Source organism: Colius striatus, chromosome 7 (genome assembly GCF_028858725.1).
Source record: "Colius striatus isolate bColStr4 chromosome 7, bColStr4.1.hap1, whole genome shotgun sequence".
Classification (NCBI taxonomy): domain Eukaryota; kingdom Metazoa; phylum Chordata; class Aves; order Coliiformes; family Coliidae; genus Colius; species Colius striatus.
The window spans coordinates 16,632,595-16,651,808 of NC_084765.1; the positions used below are offsets into that span (position 1 = coordinate 16,632,595).

The window sequence follows — 19,214 nt, forward strand, 5'->3', positions numbered from 1 at the left end:
GGCACACAGGCACAGTGCTGTCAGCTCCAAAACCACTGGTGCCAAGGGCTGTAGTCAAGCACTCTGGGGAGAAGACCCCCAGTCCCTTCCCCTCCTGTGAGCACACAGGGGAGGATCAGTATGCAGACCCATCCTCCCTTTTTTCCAATACCCCATTAGGAAGTGTCTAGGCTCACTGGTGCAATGGACAGCTAAGTTGCTTAGAGAAACCCGTCTAAAAGCAGCAACCCTCTCTCTTTGGTATGAAAGCAGCTCTGGATGCAGACACAAGCCCTGCTGCGACAAGGCCCAAGGAAAGGCTCGCTCCCAACAGCTTTACTAACAGCAAAGTTTGCCCTTAATCCCTTGGAATTAAAAAGACAGAGAGAGACTGGGCCCAGCCCTTTGTGACTCTGCTGAAGGACTTTGTACTGTGTGATGGTACAGGGCTAGCATGGTGTGCCCTTCTCATCAGCCCAGCCCTGCACACCAAAGCTCACTCTGTAGCCATGGGATGCTGGGAGACACTGGCCAGACTGGAAACACTTGCTGAGGAGCTGCCACAGGTGTCTCAGCCTGGGGGCTAGGTGCAAGCCGCCTGGACGGCTATGTTTTCCTGACCACTTCAAAGAGGAGTGAAGAGGGATGGTACTTCACTTGGCTCCACTATGGCCTCAAGGAAAACCTGAAAGGGTATAGGGAAGCCCCGGGCCTGGCATCAAGATGATCTTTTTTGTCTGCAAAGCTCATTTGCAAAGAGGTTTAGAGCCCTTTGGGCTGGGTGGGTGGGACAACATCTGGGTTAGTTCATCTCTGACCTGCTTTCATCCATAGGCACTGAAGCGCTGGGGCTGCCAGCACCCAGGGGGACAAAGTGAGGATACCCCCAAGCTGGAGCCCACAGCAGCAGCGATGGCTCTGGAGTCAGACTACAGACACTGGGGACCTGCCATGCCTTGGGCCTTTGCCTGGAAAGAGCCACGTGGGGTTTTGCTGAGTCACACAGCACCATGGGGCTGGGAGAATGCTGACTCAGGGTCAGTGGCACTCTCCTTGACCACATGCCTGCAGGGGCAGGAGGGAAGCAGGGGCTAGCTGACATAACGGAACTCAGCGGGCTCAGCTAATGCCTCCAGCCATTGCTCCAGAAAACCTCATGCCAAGGGGTGCCATGTCCCATAGGGAGGCAGCAGGTTTCCCGATACCCCCAGCTTGACAGAGGCATGGCAATTTGGAGAGCTAGTCGGATGAGGCATAGCCCAGGCCAGAAGTACTCCCTAAAAACATGTTGTGCAGACCATAGTCAGGGGCGTCAGGCACAGACCCAGGGCAGTGGGATGCTATGTGAGGCTGTGGGAGGATGAAAGGTGTCAGGGAGGGAAGGTGGGAAGGAGATGCCAGCAACATGACCCAGCAATTTTCCAGAAGTTGAATGAACATGAAGGAGGCAGCTGAGGACCAGGGACCCCACTTCAGCACCGTCCAGCTTGTCCCATGAGGTGCTTCTCTCCTGTCCCTGAGGCTGGGCACAAGCAGAAGCAGAGAACAAACACCCCTAGCCCTCAGGACTTGGAAGGAAAGTGTCTATAAATCTCATTTTATTATAACTTTTATTTTGCAGCTGGTTTCACGTCTCTGTAGGAGAGGGCAAAGTGTACAGAGATTAACTCCATCCACCACCTCCCAAGACAGTGGGGTGGCACCCCTGAGCTCTGCCGTGACACCCCAATGGCTGCAAAGAGCCTGTCCTAGCACTTCCCGATGCTTGGCTCAGCCTTCTAGGGGATGCAGCTGGTGCTCTCCTGGGCTCTGCCCAGCACCAGAGCCACCCTCTATGGCTGCAAGTGGCCTGGTTCCACCACAATGGCATTTTGAGGGAGTACACGGCTGGCCCAGCACCCCCCCACACCACTCCCAAGAGCGCTTAAGGGCAGGATGTGCCCACCTTCCCCCCAACAAAATCCCCAAACCGGAGAGTTAAGTTCTCCCAAACTGGGGGTGTGCTGGGGCCAGGGAGAAGCTGGAGGGACTACCACAGACCCCGTGCCCAGGGGTGCAGACAACCCCTGACCTGGCTGCAAAAAGAAACCCCACGGGAGACGCTGAAGCCCGTGAGCAGCTGTGGGCAGGCTGGGGGTGCTAGGCTCAGCAGGGTTTGGAGCGAGTGAGGGGCTGCTGCGGTGTCCCCACCACACTCCCAGCGAAAAGACAGAAAACCTGGAAAGAGAAAAAAAAAAGGGGGGGGGGGGGGACCCAAAGAGGAAGCTAAAGACGCAATACGAGCGAGCACGCGCGGCCGGGAGAACACCTCGTGATTTATTTAATAGTGTTTATCGCCCTTCTCCCGGAGGCTGAGTCACGGCCTGAGGCCCGCGGGGTCAGCCCCGGGCCCGGGGGGGCGAGGCGGCGGCGCCCAACGCCGGCCCCTGCTCCGCCGGCCGCGGCAGCCCCCGCCCCGGCCCGGCCTCACGTGACGCCGCCGCTGCAATTTTAGACCGTCAGCTGACACGAAAAAAATCGCTGGAGAGGGGCCACCGCTCCTACAAAAACAGGGAGGGCGGTCGGCGCGGCGAGCGGCCTGCAGCACCGCTGGGACTCTCCGCACCCCCTTCCCACAGCCACAGCCGCCATGGGGCTTCGCGGCCTCCTCCTGCTGCTCGCCGTGGCGGGGCCCTGCGCGGCCCTCATCAGGTGAGCCGTGGCCTGTGCCGGGGAGTCTGGCCGAGCACCCCGGCTTGGGGAGGGGGTTGTCGTGGGGGGACACGGGACATCTGGAGTGTCTCTCTAGATGCTGGTGCAGCGGTGGCCTCCGGGCTCCTCTCGCAGGCACCCCTCGGCCGTGCTGCTCCCCCACAGGGGAGAGAAGGGCTGGGACACTGCTTCCCATATGGAGCTTTGGGGATGATGCCCCGGCTTCCCCCTATTCCCAGAACCCTTTGACGGCCACTTATCACCTTCCCCACAACACGTGTGTGTCCGTCCCGTCCCGTCCCCCCCACCCCGTTTCTCCCGTTTCCCATCCTCTGGCTTTGAGAAAAGTGCTGAGGATGGCACTGCAAAGGGGGTCTGGCATGGGGTGCTGGTGGGGGCCCATTGTTATCCATCTCATAGTGGTGGCTCCCCTGGTTTCAGTGGAGCTGTGCTCCCCTCATCTCAGGGACAGCCCCCCCTCCCCCATACCCTGCCCCATTAACAGGTTCGCTGTTCACCCTCTCCTCACAGGATCCCTCTGACCAAGTTCCCCTCCATGCGTCGGGTCCTGAGTGAGGTGGGCAGTGAGATCCCAGACATGAATGCGATCACCCAGCTCCTCAAGTTCAAGCTAGGCTTCGCTGATGTGGCTGAGCCCACTCCAGAGATCCTGAAGAACTATATGGATGTGAGTAACACCCCACTGCTGACTGTTCCACCACTGCAGTAGACCCCAGTGCAATGCTGGCTGGGCAGCTGTCACTTCAGGGCTGCCTCTCCCATGGGAGTGGGACATGCCAGTGTGGCAGGAAGGTGAAAGAGGGAGAGTTGATCCCATAAGAGACGCACCCTCATGGCCTGGTGGGTGGTTGTTGAAAGTTGCTTCCCATCGTTGCTAAACTAATAATACTAATAATTATAATAATAGTAATCTCATTGCCACCCAAGCAGGAGCTCTGCAGCTTCTGTGACCTATTTCCTTTCCTGTTTTTTGCTGATTAGCAATTGTAAATAGAGGCCTGCTCACTTTTGGTCCTTTGGAGTGTCTTTTGGTCCATTTGGGCTCCACTTTCTGCAAGATAAGGGCATCAAAATCACACTCCACTCCTTGGAGTGTTAGGACATAAAAGTGAATATGGGGCAGGGGAAGAGGGCTTGGACTAGGCACCAGCTTGCTATGGGACTGGAGTTGCAGGACCCTTCCTCTTGCTCTCATCTGCACAGCCACTTTGCACCTCTGCCTTCTCAGCAGCTTAGGCAGCAAAGGGACCTTCATGGTGGAAGCTGTGGTAAAAGGAGAAGTCAGGTAAAGGACTTCTTTGCCCTTGCGCAGCTGCCAGGCACATGTGGGGTTTCCTGTTTCTGGGTTATCCCCTCAGTACCCTCCTGGCTCTTGGTGAGTTCTGAACACTGGCCATGAAAATGAAGCTAGTGCTGGTTATTTGGGCATTAATTCAGGATATTCCCCCCCCGCCCCGGCTCCCCTTCCTAGGGGCTCTTTTCACCCTGCCAGCACTGTCCAGCTGAGGCTGTACCAGGCATAGCTGCCGGTGCTTTAGTCAGTGATGTTGAAAGCCGGGGCACGAGCAGTTGTGTGCATCCTGGCCTCTTGGGCTGCTGCTCAGGGAAGGGCTCTGCTGGAATGCCACAGGGGGACCAGCCCAACCTGCAGTGGGAGATAAGGGACCGTTGGGTCCCTCCCAAAAAGGCTCTTGATGCCAAAAGAGCTGTTGGGATGAGAAGCGCAGCCTAGATCACCCCATATGGTCCCCAGCAGCCCCTGGGACCTCTCATAGATCTGTCTGTGTGATGGATGGGGCCCCTCTACTGGGGGATCATCCTCAAGCCCCAGTAATAAATACAGAATCACTGGAAGCAAGTGCTGCCTCCCCATTATGGCTAATCGCAATGGATTATTAATTACTCAGCAAGCAACCCCTGGAAACTAAGCACACAGGAGGTAAGCAGCTTTGATAATCCTGTTTTCTCCCCCACCCCTTTTAATTAAGTACACAGGGTATTTGGAGAAGCCATAGGCTAACTTCGCTTGTTAGCAGCCTTTAGGGCCCTGATCCAGCTCCTTGCAAAGCATGGCACAACACTCTGCCCCTTTGGAAGGACTGAGGAAAAGTGAGTCTGTACAGGACCTGTTGAGCAATCTTCATTCTCTTCATTCTCATCTACTGTGGCAGATGCCTGTACAACAGGGACTTCTCTCCAAACTCTCACCTCAAAGTCCTGAATCACTCTCTGGCAATGCTGCTGATGCTTTTCTCCCTCCAACTTCTCCACAGTCTTGTGATGCCCATGACAGATTGTTGATTCCTCTCCACCCCTGGGGCTTACCGGCACACACCAAAAGCCCCAGTAGCTGTACCTCTACCCATAGCAGCAGTTGCTCACTGCAACCCATGGTTCCTCTGCAGACCCGCCAGCAAAGCAGCTTTCCAGCCAATTTCAGCTTTTCAGTTATGCAGGTGTTTTGCTTGGCTTCCTTCTTTCTTTGTTTTTTTTCTCTTCCTTATGGCGAACCACATGTCAGCCTGCAGAGCTTCGCACTTCTCTTCTGCCCTGCCCCAAAAGTCCTTCCCCACAAGCACCTGTCTCATTTCTCCTCCCCCCCTTTATCTTTCTCACACCTGTTGTAACGATGTGTGAACATGAAGGGGAGCCCGTCACTGCCAACAACAAGGGGAGAGTAGTGTGTAGATAAGAAACTGCGGTTTTTTTGGTCTTTAATCCTTAATTTTAGCTATCTGCCTCTGCTCATGTCTCCCTTCTCTTCATTTGCAGGCCCAGTATTATGGTGAGATCGGCATTGGGACTCCCCCCCAGAAGTTCACTGTGGTCTTTGATACTGGCTCTTCCAACCTTTGGGTGCCTTCTGTGCACTGTCATCTGCTGGACATTGCCTGCTGTAAGTGCCACTAGTGCCAGTCCTGACCCAACAGCTTCTCCTTCCCTGCAAAATGCCACTCCTGGCATTGCAAGAAGAGAAACTGAGGCAGCAGCATCAAAGGGCTTGCCAGAGGCTGATGGGCTCTTTAGGGACAGAGCTGGAAATAGGATCTCAGTCTCCCATATCCATCCTTCATTACCCCCTTCCTGTTTTTCTTCTCCATGCCACCCACGCAAGGCTTCAAACCTTCCCCAGCAGCCTCAGCCCCAGCTCGGGAGCAGCGTCACAGGATGGGATGTTTCTCCCCAAATTATAGACACTGCTGTTGCCCCATTGTGTGAGGCTAGTAAAAAAAAAAAAAAAAACCAAAAAAACCCAGCCTCTTGCCAGATCTGATACAAGCTGCCCTAGTTTCTGGTTCATTTCTGCAGCGAGCATGTATGTGCATGTTTATGGATTTATAATTAACCAGAGACAGGTAGGCCCGATGAGACGGGAATGTCTTGGGGAATACCAGTTTTCTTGCTCTCTGGCATTCCTAGGTGCTAAACTGCTGAAGATGTTGAACCTGGCTGTGGTAAAAGGCTGTTTCAAAGTCACCAGCTGTGCTGCTTAAGCAGAGTAGAGAAACCTGTGGAGCCAACAAACGCAACATCAAAGGTGTCCCATGGTGCTTGTTGGGACTAGGGAGGAGATTTGGACTTCTTGTACAGCCCTGTGGTCCCTAGAAAGGAGATGGGCCTTCTTTCGCCTATGGGAGATAGGATTCAGGATGCTGATAGGGTGGTGAGGTCCAGACCTGGTTTCTTGGGGGTGTTCCTGATCTGTAGCAGGGAGCTGGTTTCTCAAGGCTGAGGGAGGTGCTGGGACTGGCATTCTGTGAGTATGCAATGAGCCTAACCTGCTAGATAGGGAGGATTTGAGCTCTGTCGAGCTCCTGTCGACACAGCTGGTTTGTTCAGGGCTGCTGTCTGTGCTGCTCAGCGAGCAGCCACAGCGCCAGGCTGGCTGGGTGCGCCACACACTGCTGCCCAGCTCGTGACTCAGGAAGAATCTGCGGAGGAGGAATCTGCCCAGCCATAAAACCAGGGACGATTTGCAGTTCCCACCCTTTCCAAGGGGGAAAAACAGCTTAGCCTAGGGGAAAGCCCTTCTTCTCTACAAATAGAAGAATCTTTTGAGCCCTCTCTGCACAAAAAGAAACTGTGATGCTGTAAAAAAACCCACAGTTGGTCTTAGTAAAAGAAACAGATAAATCCGTGAAGTGAAAGTGTTTATGCCCAGAGCAGGCTGTGCTTAAAGCCACCTGATTCCCCATGGCATGAGGGGAAGAAAATTTTCACTCTTTTGTCCAGTGCACCCTGAACACCAGCCACGTAACCTCCAGGCTTTTAATACTCGGTGGCCTGGCCAAATCCTATTTAACAACCAAAGTGGATCTGCCCACTTAATTCCTGAGATGCTGGAAATGCTTTGTTAAGAAATCTGGGCTTGGCAAATGCTGGGTTCAGGCGCACTTTCACATTGTTGAGTACCTGTCCAGATGAGCTGAGTGGAATGGGGTTAAGTATGAGGGAGCCCTCAGTATCAAGGAGCACTAATGTTTGTCCCCCTGTGTCTCCCTCCCTGGCTGCAGTGCTGCATCACAAGTACGATGGCTCTAAATCCAGCACCTATGTGGAGAATGGCACAGAGTTCGCCATCCACTATGGGACAGGGAGTCTCTCTGGGTACCTGAGCCAGGACACTGTCACGGTGAGTAACAGCTGCCCTTGCCCTGAGATGCCCCAGCTTGTTTTCAGCAGAGCACTTGAAACTTTCTGATTTCAGTGGGTCATCCTTCTTGAGTGCCCAGCTCAAGAAGAGTATAAGAGCATGTAGAGTAAGAGATAGAGCATGCTATCTCTATTCAAAGCACTGTTTCCACATGCTTTGAAACAAGGTGGTGATGGTGGCAGACGAGGTGATGATGACCAAGGCAGGCAGAGAAGGAGGAAGGTATTAATCAGCAAGTCAGCAGTCTAGAAGCCTAGATTACACGTGGTGCACTGCAAACATGGTCTCTGGCCATCCCTCCAACCTTCTTCCTCTTGAGCTCAGAAATTTCCCAGACCAAGGGCACACCAGCACCACCACACAGGCTGGTGGTGGTGCCCAGCTTGTTCCTGGCCAGCATCTACACAGTAGTGGACCTGCACACAGGCAGCTGCCCAAACAGTAGCCAGAAATGAGCTCTTCACTGCCCCATCCTGGCCTCACGTTGAGAGCTGGCGCTTATGTTTGCAAAGGCTGCGTAATGCTGTGGGAGGTCCCCAGCTGTGTTCAGGACCCAGACTCAGGGAGCCAGGTTGCTGGTGGTTGCTTCCCATCATCTCCTTTTCAGTGGGCAAAGGCTGAGCATGTCCTGTGAAGGGCATTGTCCTGTGAAGGACAGGTGCCTTTCACGGCTGCTTCCCAGGTGCAGATGCTCAGGAGAGTTTGCCAGCTGCCCAACATAGGCAGCACACATGCTCCCACATTACTTGTTCTCATGGCAGAGATAAGAGCATATGCTTGCTTTGCAGGGGAGAGACAAGGCAAAAGTTTTGAATAAGTATATAGGTCTAGGGATTTGGGGTTTTCTCTGTGAGGTTCAGCTGAAAAGTATTGACTTATTAGTTTCATTGGGATCAAAAGAAAAATATCCAAGAGGAGCCTGAAGCTGGTGGCTCATGCAAGGAGCACCCTTTAGCCTGTCTCTAAAGGAGGAGAATTTTAGTCCAGCGTGGAAGCACCAGTTGTTGTCTCTGCTCTGTACCCAAAGACGCCAGCAGCACTGGCTAGGTGAAGGAACCTCTTTGGGGAAAATTGATTTTGATGGGCTTCGTGAACCCTGAAAATCAGAGTAGACAGGTCTGGAGGGGAGAGCTACAGGGACTGCTGATGGCTTTGCACCTCTGGTTTTGAGCCCTGCCTCCTGCAGCCCAGCAAGCCTCGGGACCGTTTCAGTTTCATTTCATGCCATTTATTTCATGCGTCCCTCAGCTTAGAAACACCCCACTGCAAAACCCAGCCATCCATCCAAGCCGTCCTACCATGCTCGCCACAGGGATTCTCTTACATTAGGCTTGCAAAATACAGACAGAGCAGGTGGAGGCATCTGCAGTCAGCCCAGTAATGGGGTGAGGCAGCAAGGCAAACAGTGAACTTTATTGTCCTGTGCAAGTGTGAGCTGTTTTAGGCGCTTTCTGGCTTAATGCAGGGGCTGAAGTGAGTCAGAAGGAAAACTGCAGCTTTTTCTGGTTAGGGTTTTCTTTGTTTGTAATTATCACCGTAATGTCTGGTTGCTAATTAGCTCTCCACTTCCCAGCGGCTCAGAGGAAGGATTTTGTGCCTGAACTTGTTTGGGAAGTGGGGATGGCTCTTGGCAGCCAGCAGAAATTGTAGCATTTGGTTTCTGTCTGGGCAAAAGCAAGAAAAACCCTTTGCATGGATCCTGAGCAGTGTCACCCTTGCAGCACGTGGGAACAGGGGTGACTCAGAGGGTCAGGGACCTTCAGCTTGGACACCAAGATGTTGCACAACATCCCATAGGCAAGTTCCTAGTCTGGAAATACAGACTCTGAAACAGCCATCAGTGTGACCCTCTGGGCTCCAGCTGGGTGGAAGCAGCCACAGCAGCCTGTGGTAGCACTGACATCTGACTGAGAGGCACTGGTTGGCAGGTGGCTCAGAGTCCCTCAGCCCTGAATAGTTTTTTGGAGAGGGGGACAGGCTCACGTTGAGCGTTCTCTCTCCTGTGGAGGAATGATGCCCTGTAGCACTGCACTTCGTGGTGCTGCTGATGCTTGGGCATCTCATCTCCTTGTTGCAGCCTGACCTTGGGACATCATTCAAGGACAGCAGAGGAAACATCACTGGCTGTGGGGCACGAAGTGTCTGTTGGGGCTGCAGTGTAGATAGGCTGTGGAGGAGATGCCCCTCCTCAACTCTCCCCTGGGCCTCTGCGGAGAGGCCGAACCATGCCGTGGAGGCCCTCACCTGCAGCCACCCTTTGCCCTCTGGCACATACCCATTTGGCTGTGGCCACTAACGAGACCAGATGAGCTGGGGAGTGGCCACCATGCAGCCATCCACTGGTAATGGTTTTTGGCCACTCCATGTCTGAATGAGAACCAGCCGAGGGACAGGGATGAAGGACTTGTCGCCAGCGCTCTGCTGAAGGTGCTCTTGGGTTTCAGTCCTGCTGAGCAGCAAGTGCAGGCAGGGGCTGCGGAGACCCCACCAGCAGGCAGACACCTGCCTCCCTCTTGGCATATGCAACCAGGGCAACGTTCCAACAAACCTGGCACTCAGTTTTATCAGCGCCTTGTGTTTTCCTGTAAGTGGAAGCTTTCCCGATGTTTGGGAGCTGCCGCAGGAGCAGCTGTGCCGAGCAGGGGCTGTGGAAGCTGTGGCGCAGGGCCGGGCCGTTGGTGGATGTGTTGCTGGCAGCCGTTTGGCCCCACATCCTGCCTTGTGGCTTCGGCTTTCGCAGGGCTCAATTGCCCTTTCCTGCTCCCAGCCTCCCATACCATTAAAGCCAGCACTGCCCGTCCTAGGCTTCACTACTCACCCTGGGGGGATATTAGTAATTTACAGGGATCGTTATCTGCCATCAGGGTAGGAGAAGCCAGCGCTTTAGTGCAGCCCTGTTCACTTCAGGGCTGCTAGCTGCAGGCTCAGAGGCTGAGATTGTCCTAGCACAGATGCTATAATAGCCTGTGGTCAGCCAGAAGCTCAAAAACCTCCTGAACTGCAAAAGCCAGGAGCCAGCTGACACATCCTGCTCCTCGTGAGCAGAGCTGTCCTGCTTTCTGCAATTTCTTTTTTTTTTAATGTTTTTCTTTCCGGGGCTCTGCCCTTGCGAGGCGTTTCAGCTTTCCAGCAGCAACACCAGGCCTGCTCATGGCTGGCAAGAGAGGTGACCTTTGCATTCGCAGCACTCTACTTGCTATTTTAGTGCTTCAGGCTCAACCTTGCTTTTCAGTCTGGGTCTTCTCCTCTCCCACAGGAGGCCTCTGCAGGCTGGTGGCTCTTCTGGGAGATGCAGTAGTATCCTGGGGATGTTTCTTATGTAGGGGAGATCACAGGGGTCATTGGCAGAGGTTAGAGAGAGTTGTGCTCCCAACTGGAGATGGGTGCAGCACCCGGGGAGGTAGGACACAGAGATGACTTAGAAGATATTCAGAGTGGGGAAGAGGATTAAAGGCACGGCACAAGAGCTTTTCAGACTGGGAGGAGAGGATGAAATAAGCAATAGGCAAAGGGATGCAGAGAGGACAAAGTGATAGAGAGCTTTCTGTGCAAAGAGAAGCTGCAAAAATGGCACAGCCAGCAAAAGGCTGAAAGGACTAAGATGAGAAAAGAGCAATGAGGGGTTTCCTGCCCTTATAAGTGCACTGGGCATTGCAGGGACTCAGGAGGTGCCACTGTACAACCAGAGTGGCCTGTTCTGCCCTCCCTGTGAGGAGAGTGACATCAGGGTATCTGATTTCTGCAGCTGTCTACAAATGGAAGGGTGAAAGCAAGCAGGAGTGTGGCAGCACATTGAGGGACGTGCCACAGGCTGTCTTCAGTGAGATCTTGTTTCCTTCCTGGTCCCCTGAGTCAGTCTTCTTTACAATCTGCTTTTTCCTTTCCTCCCCATCTCCCTTTAGCTCGGTAACTTGAAAATCAAGAACCAGATCTTTGGAGAGGCCTTGAAGCAGCCAGGCATCACGTTCATTGCAGCCAAGTTTGATGGCATCCTGGGCATGGCATTCCCGAGGATCTCTGTGGACAAAGTCACCCCTTTCTTCGACAACATCATGGAACAGAAGCTGATTGAGAAAAACATCTTCTCCTTCTACCTGAACAGGTAATGTTGGGCTTGGTGGCACAGCAACCATTGCAAGGGCAAGCCCAGCTGGGCCTTTCTCTCTGTCTCCTGGTGGCACATTTTGCTGTGTGCCAGTTTACACCCTCGCCAATGCTTTTGGGGAGGTCTCAGCAAGGTATCCTTGCTGAAGCAGCTAGGCAAAAATCATCTGTTTACTTCATTGAAAAAAGAAGTGCAACCATTTTACTGGTTTAAAAGCTGAGTATCAGCTAATCTGCTCCAGATTTCTTAACTATTGAAGAAACAGATTCTGTTTCTAGAGGAAGGAGAAGTAAAAATAAACAGGGTTGTGATCATGAGATCGCATGCTGCTAGTGCAGCTCCTGTTAGGGGGGGTGAACACAGCCCAAGTCTGTTGCCCAAAATCATGAGCTACGTGGCCATTACTGTGTCACCTCCTAGGCAAGCAAGCCCCCCACCAGTCATCACTAACAATAGGGCTTGTCATTCCCACCCCCTTGAACATCCTCCTCTGTGGCTCTGAGCACCTTCCCACCCCCTACTGCTCCACGTCCTCACCCTCCTGACACCGCAGGGCGAACTCTGAACTACTTCATCCCAAAAAGTGGCACACCGGGCACGGGGTGGGCAGAAAGGGCTGCTGATGGCTATTCCAGAGCCAGCCCTCCCCCATCACCATATTTCTTTCCATCTGCTCAGCAGTGAGCTGTTATCTGAGGGTAACCTTGAGAATTCAGCTCCAAGACTGCTGGCGCAGAGTCGATTGCAGATAACCTAACGCTGCATCAGCCGTGTCCAGCCCTGCACGGGTGCTTGTTATGATTATTCGGGGGTCCTTGTGGTAGTGCTGAGTTCCCCTTGGCTGTTCCCCTTCTCTACATTGACTTTCTCGAGGTGCCTGTGAGAAAGCACTGGGAAAAAGCTGCAGGATGCTTTGACTAGGCTAAAATATTCCTGTTTCTCCACCCCAGCTTGACTCGCTGGACCCGTCCTTAGATTGACTTATTACAGCACAATGTAAATTGTCTCTGCAGTGCTGCTAACGCTGCCCCTCACCCCCAAGCACCTCGCCGTGTGTTCTGTGGACACGTGGAGGAGCTCGTTTCCGCCCAGCCCCCGATGTTCATGAGTTTGGGATGATGGTTGTTTTTCAGAGACCCCACGGCTCAGCCCGGAGGCGAGCTGCTCCTGGGAGGCACCGACCCCAAGTATTACAGCGGCGACTTCAGCTGGGTCAATGTCACGCGCAAAGCCTACTGGCAGGTCCACATGGATGCGTAAGTCCCCCCTGCACCCGGCCACATGCCTGTGGATACATGTGCAGACAACTCACAATGGGTTGGGCTGACACCCAAAAAGGAGTTGTCTACAACACATCCCCACCAAATGAAAGCAGATTAAAATCCCACTCCAAGGCTGGGTTGCTCGTTGCTGGAAGGGGAGGAGAGGCAGAAAGCAGCAGGAGATGTTCTGCAAAATCCTTTCCTGTTGTTTAGAACTTGTCCCTTGAAAATGCCTGCTGCACCCTTGTAAAGTGAGGAAAGATGCTGGCATGTCCTCCTTGTGGGCAGGGCAAGCCCCAGGGGTTAAGCCCTGGCTTTGCTGGGCTCTCATCAAGGCCTGAGCTTCCTACCTCACTGGCACACAGCTCTTGGGGAGCAGGATGAGGCCCCAGGAAGCCAGCCCTTGACTGAAGGGCATGGCGCTGCGTGGCAATCAGCACACATTGTTGGAGGCAGAGAGGAGGCGAGCTGCGGGCTGAGCTGCCACCTCCCACCCCAGGGCTATTCTGAGCTGTCCCACGTGATGGGAACTTGAAAGCGGCCTGTGATCAGAGTGTGCCCTTTTCTCGAGGCTGAAATCCCTCCAGGTGTGGGATTTTAGCTCCCACCCTCCCGCAGTTCTGCCATGCTAGCAGAGCAAGGCAGACCCCTGGCTGGAAGGCCCTATCTGCCACAACAGTGCAGGTGGGGAAGCCCGGCAGCTCCTGCCTTGCCTCTTTGATGCATGAGCCTTTCCCTTGCCTGTGATTCTCTGAGCTGTCACATTGCCCCTTTAACCCTTTGCTTTTTACAGTAGTGGAGGTCAGATGAGTCCCTAGGGGTATTGTCCGTCAGATGCAGGCTTGCTCTGGGGTGCTCCGGTATGCAGACAGCAGCCCAGACCCTCTGCAGAAGTTCAGTAACAGCTCAAGGCACCTGCTCAGCCGGTGAGGGGAATTCAGGGGGTCTATGCTCCATCAGTATTGCTGAGCATCAGTCCTTCCTGAGTGTCTTTAGCAGCCCTCCCATGTATACAGTCCAGGTCCAGCCACTTTCAGCTCTTTGCCTGCTGCTTTCTGCAGCCCTCTCTGGGAGGCCTCTAAGGGTTGTCTTCTGTCTCGGCATCTCTCCCCAGGGTGGATGTTGCCAATGGACTGACTCTGTGCAAAGGAGGCTGCGAGGCCATTGTGGACACGGGAACCTCGCTCATCACTGGCCCCACCAAGGAAGTGAAGGAGCTGCAGACAGCCATTGGTGCAAAACCGCTCATCAAAGGCCAGGTGAGGCCAGGCTGGGAAAGTGGGAGTCCATGGTCACCATAGCACCCACGCTGATGCCCTGCTTTTTACCAGAGTTCTTCTAGAGACCCTGGTCTTCTATTCCCTCGGCTCTCTGTTCCCAGCCTGTGCTCCCAGAAAAGCTTCTGGGCAATAGCAGAGATCCCTCTGTCTTTTGACCCCGGGTAGCATTCACCCCTCTGCTCATGCTCTCCGTTGAGGCTCAGATCCCATCAACCTTGTCTTCGGGGCCTTCTGCCACCCATCTCTGTAGGCAGAGGAGAAGGGGTGTGAGTTGTAGCTGAGGCCAAGGTTTCATGGTAATGGGCGGCCAGAGGCACTTTTAATAGAGGTATATTTAATGCAAGCAACAGCCCTTCCCTGCCAAGTGTTTAACTCTTGTAGCCAATCTCACAAGGTTGTCTCTCCTCCCTGAAATTGTGTGGGAATGGGGAAGGCTGCTGTGCCCTGAAAGCCCTCCCAAATCACAGAGCCCTGAACATTTGTAGGGCTTTTCTGCAGCATTGAGACCCCATGCTGCAGCAACAGCCTGCCTAGACCTGCCACCCTCCTTAGGACTTGCCCCTGGCAATGGACCAGCTGTGCACACTCATCACACCACGAGGTCCTGTCTGTGTCTCTAGGTTGTATTGAGCCACAGATCTCTGTCTTGTGGCAGAGGAGAGACCACCAGCTCTGCTGCATTAAGGGCTCAAGAGAGCCAAAAGCTGGACGCAGCATCCTTTGACTCAGTTGCTATCACTCAAACCCACTGGCCTCTCAGCTTGCAGCCCTGGGTAGGGAACAGCCCCCTTGCCCCAGCCCAAGCCACTTCTGCATCCTGAGATGAGCCAGCTTTGTGGAAGAACACAGGAAAGATATGATTGTGCCCAGGGGAGACAGTTCCCTTTCCTGAGGGTGTGGGAGCTGCCACCTGAAGCCTTTACTGTTGCTGTTTCAGTACGTGATCCCCTGTGATAAGGTGTCATCTCTGCCTGTTGTCACGCTGACGCTGGGAGGGAAGCCCTACCAGCTCACCGGCGAGCAGTATGTCTTCAAGGTACGTCCAGGCAGTTCTTGCCAGCCCTGCACTTCCCCTCTCAGGGCCCAGCTTTTGCCTCTTGCACTCAGAGCTCAACCATCAAATCCAAAATTCAAGAGCAGCAACGCAAGGCTGGAGCTGGCACTTGGGGGGGAAAAAGTCTGAAAGGTTGGGATGGGGGCATGGTGGCACTGCTGACAGACTCAGGCAACCTCCCCGAAGTCCTGGAGGAATGAGCCTTGCTGCCTGATGATCATGAGGGACAGCAGCACTGGGGAGGAAGGGCAGGCAGGCCGTTGCATCGCTTTCTACAAACCTTTTTGTCTTTTCCTGATGGATTCTGGTGCCATGAGGCCAGCCTTATCATAGAGACCACCAGCCTGGCATTTAAGCCATCTGAGTCAACTTACAGGGACCATCTTGTGCAGGATTTCAAGAACAGCTCTTAAGTCAGAGCTGTGGAGGCTGGGAGGTTCCTGGGCACCTGTGGCCTTAGGTGATGCTTTGCTAGGTAGGGGCTCAGGGCAGGGGGCTGGGCTTGGAGCGTGGGAGCAGCAGGTTGGGAGTTACTTTTGCCAGCTGGGGATTTCTGGGAGAGGCTGCAGCGTGGGTTGCATGAGCTGGTGTGGGCCAGCATTGCTTCCTCACCTCAAGGTGGAGGCAAGGAGAAGACCTCCATGGGTTGAAGCATTTGCTCTTCTGTCTAGGTTTCTGCACAAGGAGAGACCATCTGCCTGAGTGGCTTTTCAGGCCTGGATGTGCCACCCCCTGGGGGCCCCCTCTGGATCCTGGGAGATGTCTTCATCGGTCCCTACTACACCGTCTTTGACCGTGATAATGACTCTGTTGGCTTTGCCAAATGTGCCTAAATGCCCGACCCCCACTGCCTCTGCCCCAACCTACACACACACACACGGGAGCTGTAGAGAAAGGTTACCAGGATTAGAAACTCAGTGAGTGGAAAGGAAAAAAAAAAAAAAAAGAAAAAGAAGTGGAACTATATTTTAAAATTACATGAAAAATAGTCATTAGTGTCCTGCTAAGCTGCTTTTGCCCCTCTGTTGAGTAAGTGGTGCTGGGAGGTCTCTAGTTGACACCCCCAGCTGGAGTAGCCCCTTGCTTTACTGCTAGTCTTCCAGTATTTGTTTTTAAGGATGATTCTCAGAGCTGAACAAGGCCCTTCCACATCTCGCAGCCCTGGTCTCCTCCCTGGGGGGCTGATGGCAGTAGCCAGCCTCCAGCACCTCTCTTCCTGCTGAGAGGCTGTGTGGTGGCTCTGGGGTTTGGACTTCTGCCTGGGGAGAGAGGGATGGGGAAGGATGGCTGACACCTTAATTGTTTCTACTTTTGCACTGATGAAGTGGGGGAGCAGGAGGTGGGGAAGAGTCCATCTTCATCACCCCTCCACAACAGGTTGAGGCAGAAACTGTGAGGCCATTTCTCAATGGGTTTGTGCTGGCTTGGTCCTAGGAGAGCACGTCCTGGGCTGGGGCAATGAAGGTTCACAGCCCTATCACAGTAGCATGCCCAAGTGTTGAGTTTCAGAGCCCGAGGGCTATGGTGATGTGTTTCTGTGTAGTGATGGCAGCAGTGAGAGAGCTGGAGGCGTGATGTCCATGTGCCTGAGCTAGCAGGACAGAGATTCATAGGGGAGTTCCAGCCAGTAGCACTCTGGGGACTATAGATACAGAAAGGGTTGAGATAGGATTTGATAGAAGTCACTTGAACTCATGACCATGAAGGCCCAGCTTTCTGCTGAGCAAATTCACGTCACATTCTCTCTTGACGGTTCTCTCAAATTTGGTGAAATTCTCCCAGGTTCCACAATCCACAGATATTCCCAGTTTCAGCTGCAGTCAGTGAGTTAGAGAATGTTTCCTAAAGCAACTTAAGTGATCTAGGAGCTGAAATCGCACTAATACAATCCTTTGGTGTTTGCCAGCTACTTAAGACCTTTTGGAAAGATCATTGGCAGCATTTTGAACCACCCAAACCTGAAAAGGCAGTTGGCAGAGCTAGGAAACCTCTGGGGCAGGAGGCTGCTGTGGCAGCTGCTGGGCTTGCATTTGCTTTCCCTGACACCCCAACCTGAAACCCAACTGCCTTTAACACCCTTCTCCCCCACTTTCCACTGTACTAATGCTGATGAGAGCTCTTTGTGTCCAGCTCCGTTGCAGGTGGAGGGAGGCACAGTCCTGCTTTGGAGAGGTAGCTGATTTAGCTGTGCTCACAGATCCTTTCTGTGCAGGCGGAGCTGCCCTCTTTGCTGGGCTGGCATGGGTAGGCAAATGGTGCTGGAGCTGGAAGGACCATAAAGTGAGGTTTAATCAGTAGTGGAAAGCAGAAGGGAATCTGCCAGGAATCCCAGCCCACGCTGGGTGGAAAAGACCATCTTCCCTTTTCCAGCATGCTGCAGCAGGTCCTGAGGTTAGGGAGTGGCAGCAGACAAGGGGTCTGGTATGGGCAGTGGGGACAGGCCTGGGCACACTTCGGTCATGCGTCTTGTCCCTTGCCACCCCTTGTGCAAGAAGTACTGCTCCCAATGCTTGCTTGTCATCTTCACCTGGAACCCTGCATCTGGACACCTAAGGACATCTGTTGCAGACAGGCAAGAGAACAGTAGCATGATACCAAAAAAAAAAATTATCAATTGGTACTCCAAAATTGGCAGATATCAGCACCTCTCCAGTGAGCCCCAGGTTCACACCAGTTAAGTGCCCAGAGATCCTCCAGGTCCTGCTACATTATTTCCCAGCTGCAGGATTTCTCCAGCACAGTGAGACTTGAGACAGCCTCATTGCGACATGCTACAGGGGAGAAGCCTGAGGTGAAGCTGACAGTGGGCTCCAGGCATCTTCAGGCTCAGGCTTCAGCAGGTCAATGCAGCAGAGCTGCAGAGCAGCCTGCAGTGCCTCCTGCCACCTGCAGCCCCTGCAGGAGCCCAGGGCTGGGCTGTTGCCTGTCCTCAGGCAGGCAGGGAGGACAGAGAAGAGCCCGAAGCAATGCCCTGGGGGACGTACCTTTGGGTAGACTGGAGGAGCAGTTGTGTGTCTTCCCTGATGGGCCTCCTCCCCTTGTTCTCTTATTTGCATTTTTAAACCAAACTCTTACCATGTGACTTATTGTTTTTAAATCTAATTTGCTGTCAGAATTACTGTCTCATAGAAAATGGACAAGAAAATACAGTATTTTCCCCCTTAACTCTGAGGGTGGTCTTTCCTTCAGCAGTTTGAGGTGCCAAACTCTTTCTCAGCCTCTTCCCAACCTAGTGTCCCAGCACTTCTGGTCACCTACTCGTGTGGACCCACCCATGTTTCAGAAGGGCTCCTTCCCTCTGATAAGGGAACCTGATGGGAGTTTGTCAGGTTTGTTTTATTTTTCAGTGTTTTAAAGCATAGCCCAGCCTCTGCAGGGTGCCACAAGAGTCACTTGCCTGCCATGGGGCCAGCAGGCACTCCCAGTGTCTCTCCTAACATACAGCCTGTTCCTGGCGCCACATCTCCTTGGGTCTTGTCAAGGATAGTCCTCCAGCAGGGTACTCAAGCTGTTCACTCGTCCTCTGGGCCAGCTAGAACAAGCTCCTACTCAACTTGAGACAGAGTGGTCCTGTAGCCACCAAAGTGGGAATCCAGTTTTAAGTCCAGCCTCAAACCCCCTAGGGTAGGGAGGTTATGCTCCCAGAGCCTGGTGATGAAGAGCACAGGGGTTCTTTTGAAATGCAGGAAGAGAGCCATCCCTTCTGCCTGGCTGTGTGACTTTTAGTCCTGGTGCTCGCTGCTCTACAGGAGCTGGAGACTCCAATGCAGAATGAAGGTCCCATGTGCCAGGTGGAAGATAAGGACTAATCCCTGCTTTGAAAAAAAATATCAACATAAGCAAGACAGATGCAGCCAAGTTCCATCCCAGCTCTTGACTGCAGATCTAAGCAGGCAGAGAGCATCACTGATTTCCCCACTGGCACGTCCCGAGCCAGGCTGTTCCCTCAGGATGACTTAATACCCCAATCAGCTATTCCCCTGCATTCAAGAGACGGATTTAACCCAAAAGGGCTGGCTGGGTCCTACAAGCCAATCCTGCAGCCCACCATTCCCCAATAACCCAAGGGAGAACAAGTCATCTGCTGCCAAATATTTATCAATGGGAAGAGGAGGGAGTAGTTGCTGCTGGGGGGTTGCCTAAGCCTTTAATCATGCTCTGAGTACTG

General features: G+C 53.5%; 1 protein-coding gene across 1 annotated transcript; it reads left to right on the forward strand.

Annotated features, from left to right (window-relative positions):
• The first annotated feature begins 2,415 nt into the window (after positions 1 to 2,415).
• On the forward strand, positions 2,416 to 18,211 carry CTSD (cathepsin D). The gene is made up of 9 exons (XM_062000053.1): positions 2,416 to 2,670; positions 3,202 to 3,358; positions 5,464 to 5,587; positions 7,206 to 7,324; positions 11,248 to 11,447; positions 12,584 to 12,706; positions 13,827 to 13,971; positions 14,930 to 15,028; positions 15,718 to 18,211. The coding sequence occupies exons 1-9, from the start codon at positions 2,609 to 2,611 to the stop codon at positions 15,877 to 15,879; spliced, it is 1,191 nt and encodes a 396-aa protein (XP_061856037.1). The 5' UTR covers positions 2,416 to 2,608; the 3' UTR covers positions 15,880 to 18,211.
• The last annotated feature ends 1,003 nt before the right edge of the window (positions 18,212 to 19,214 follow it).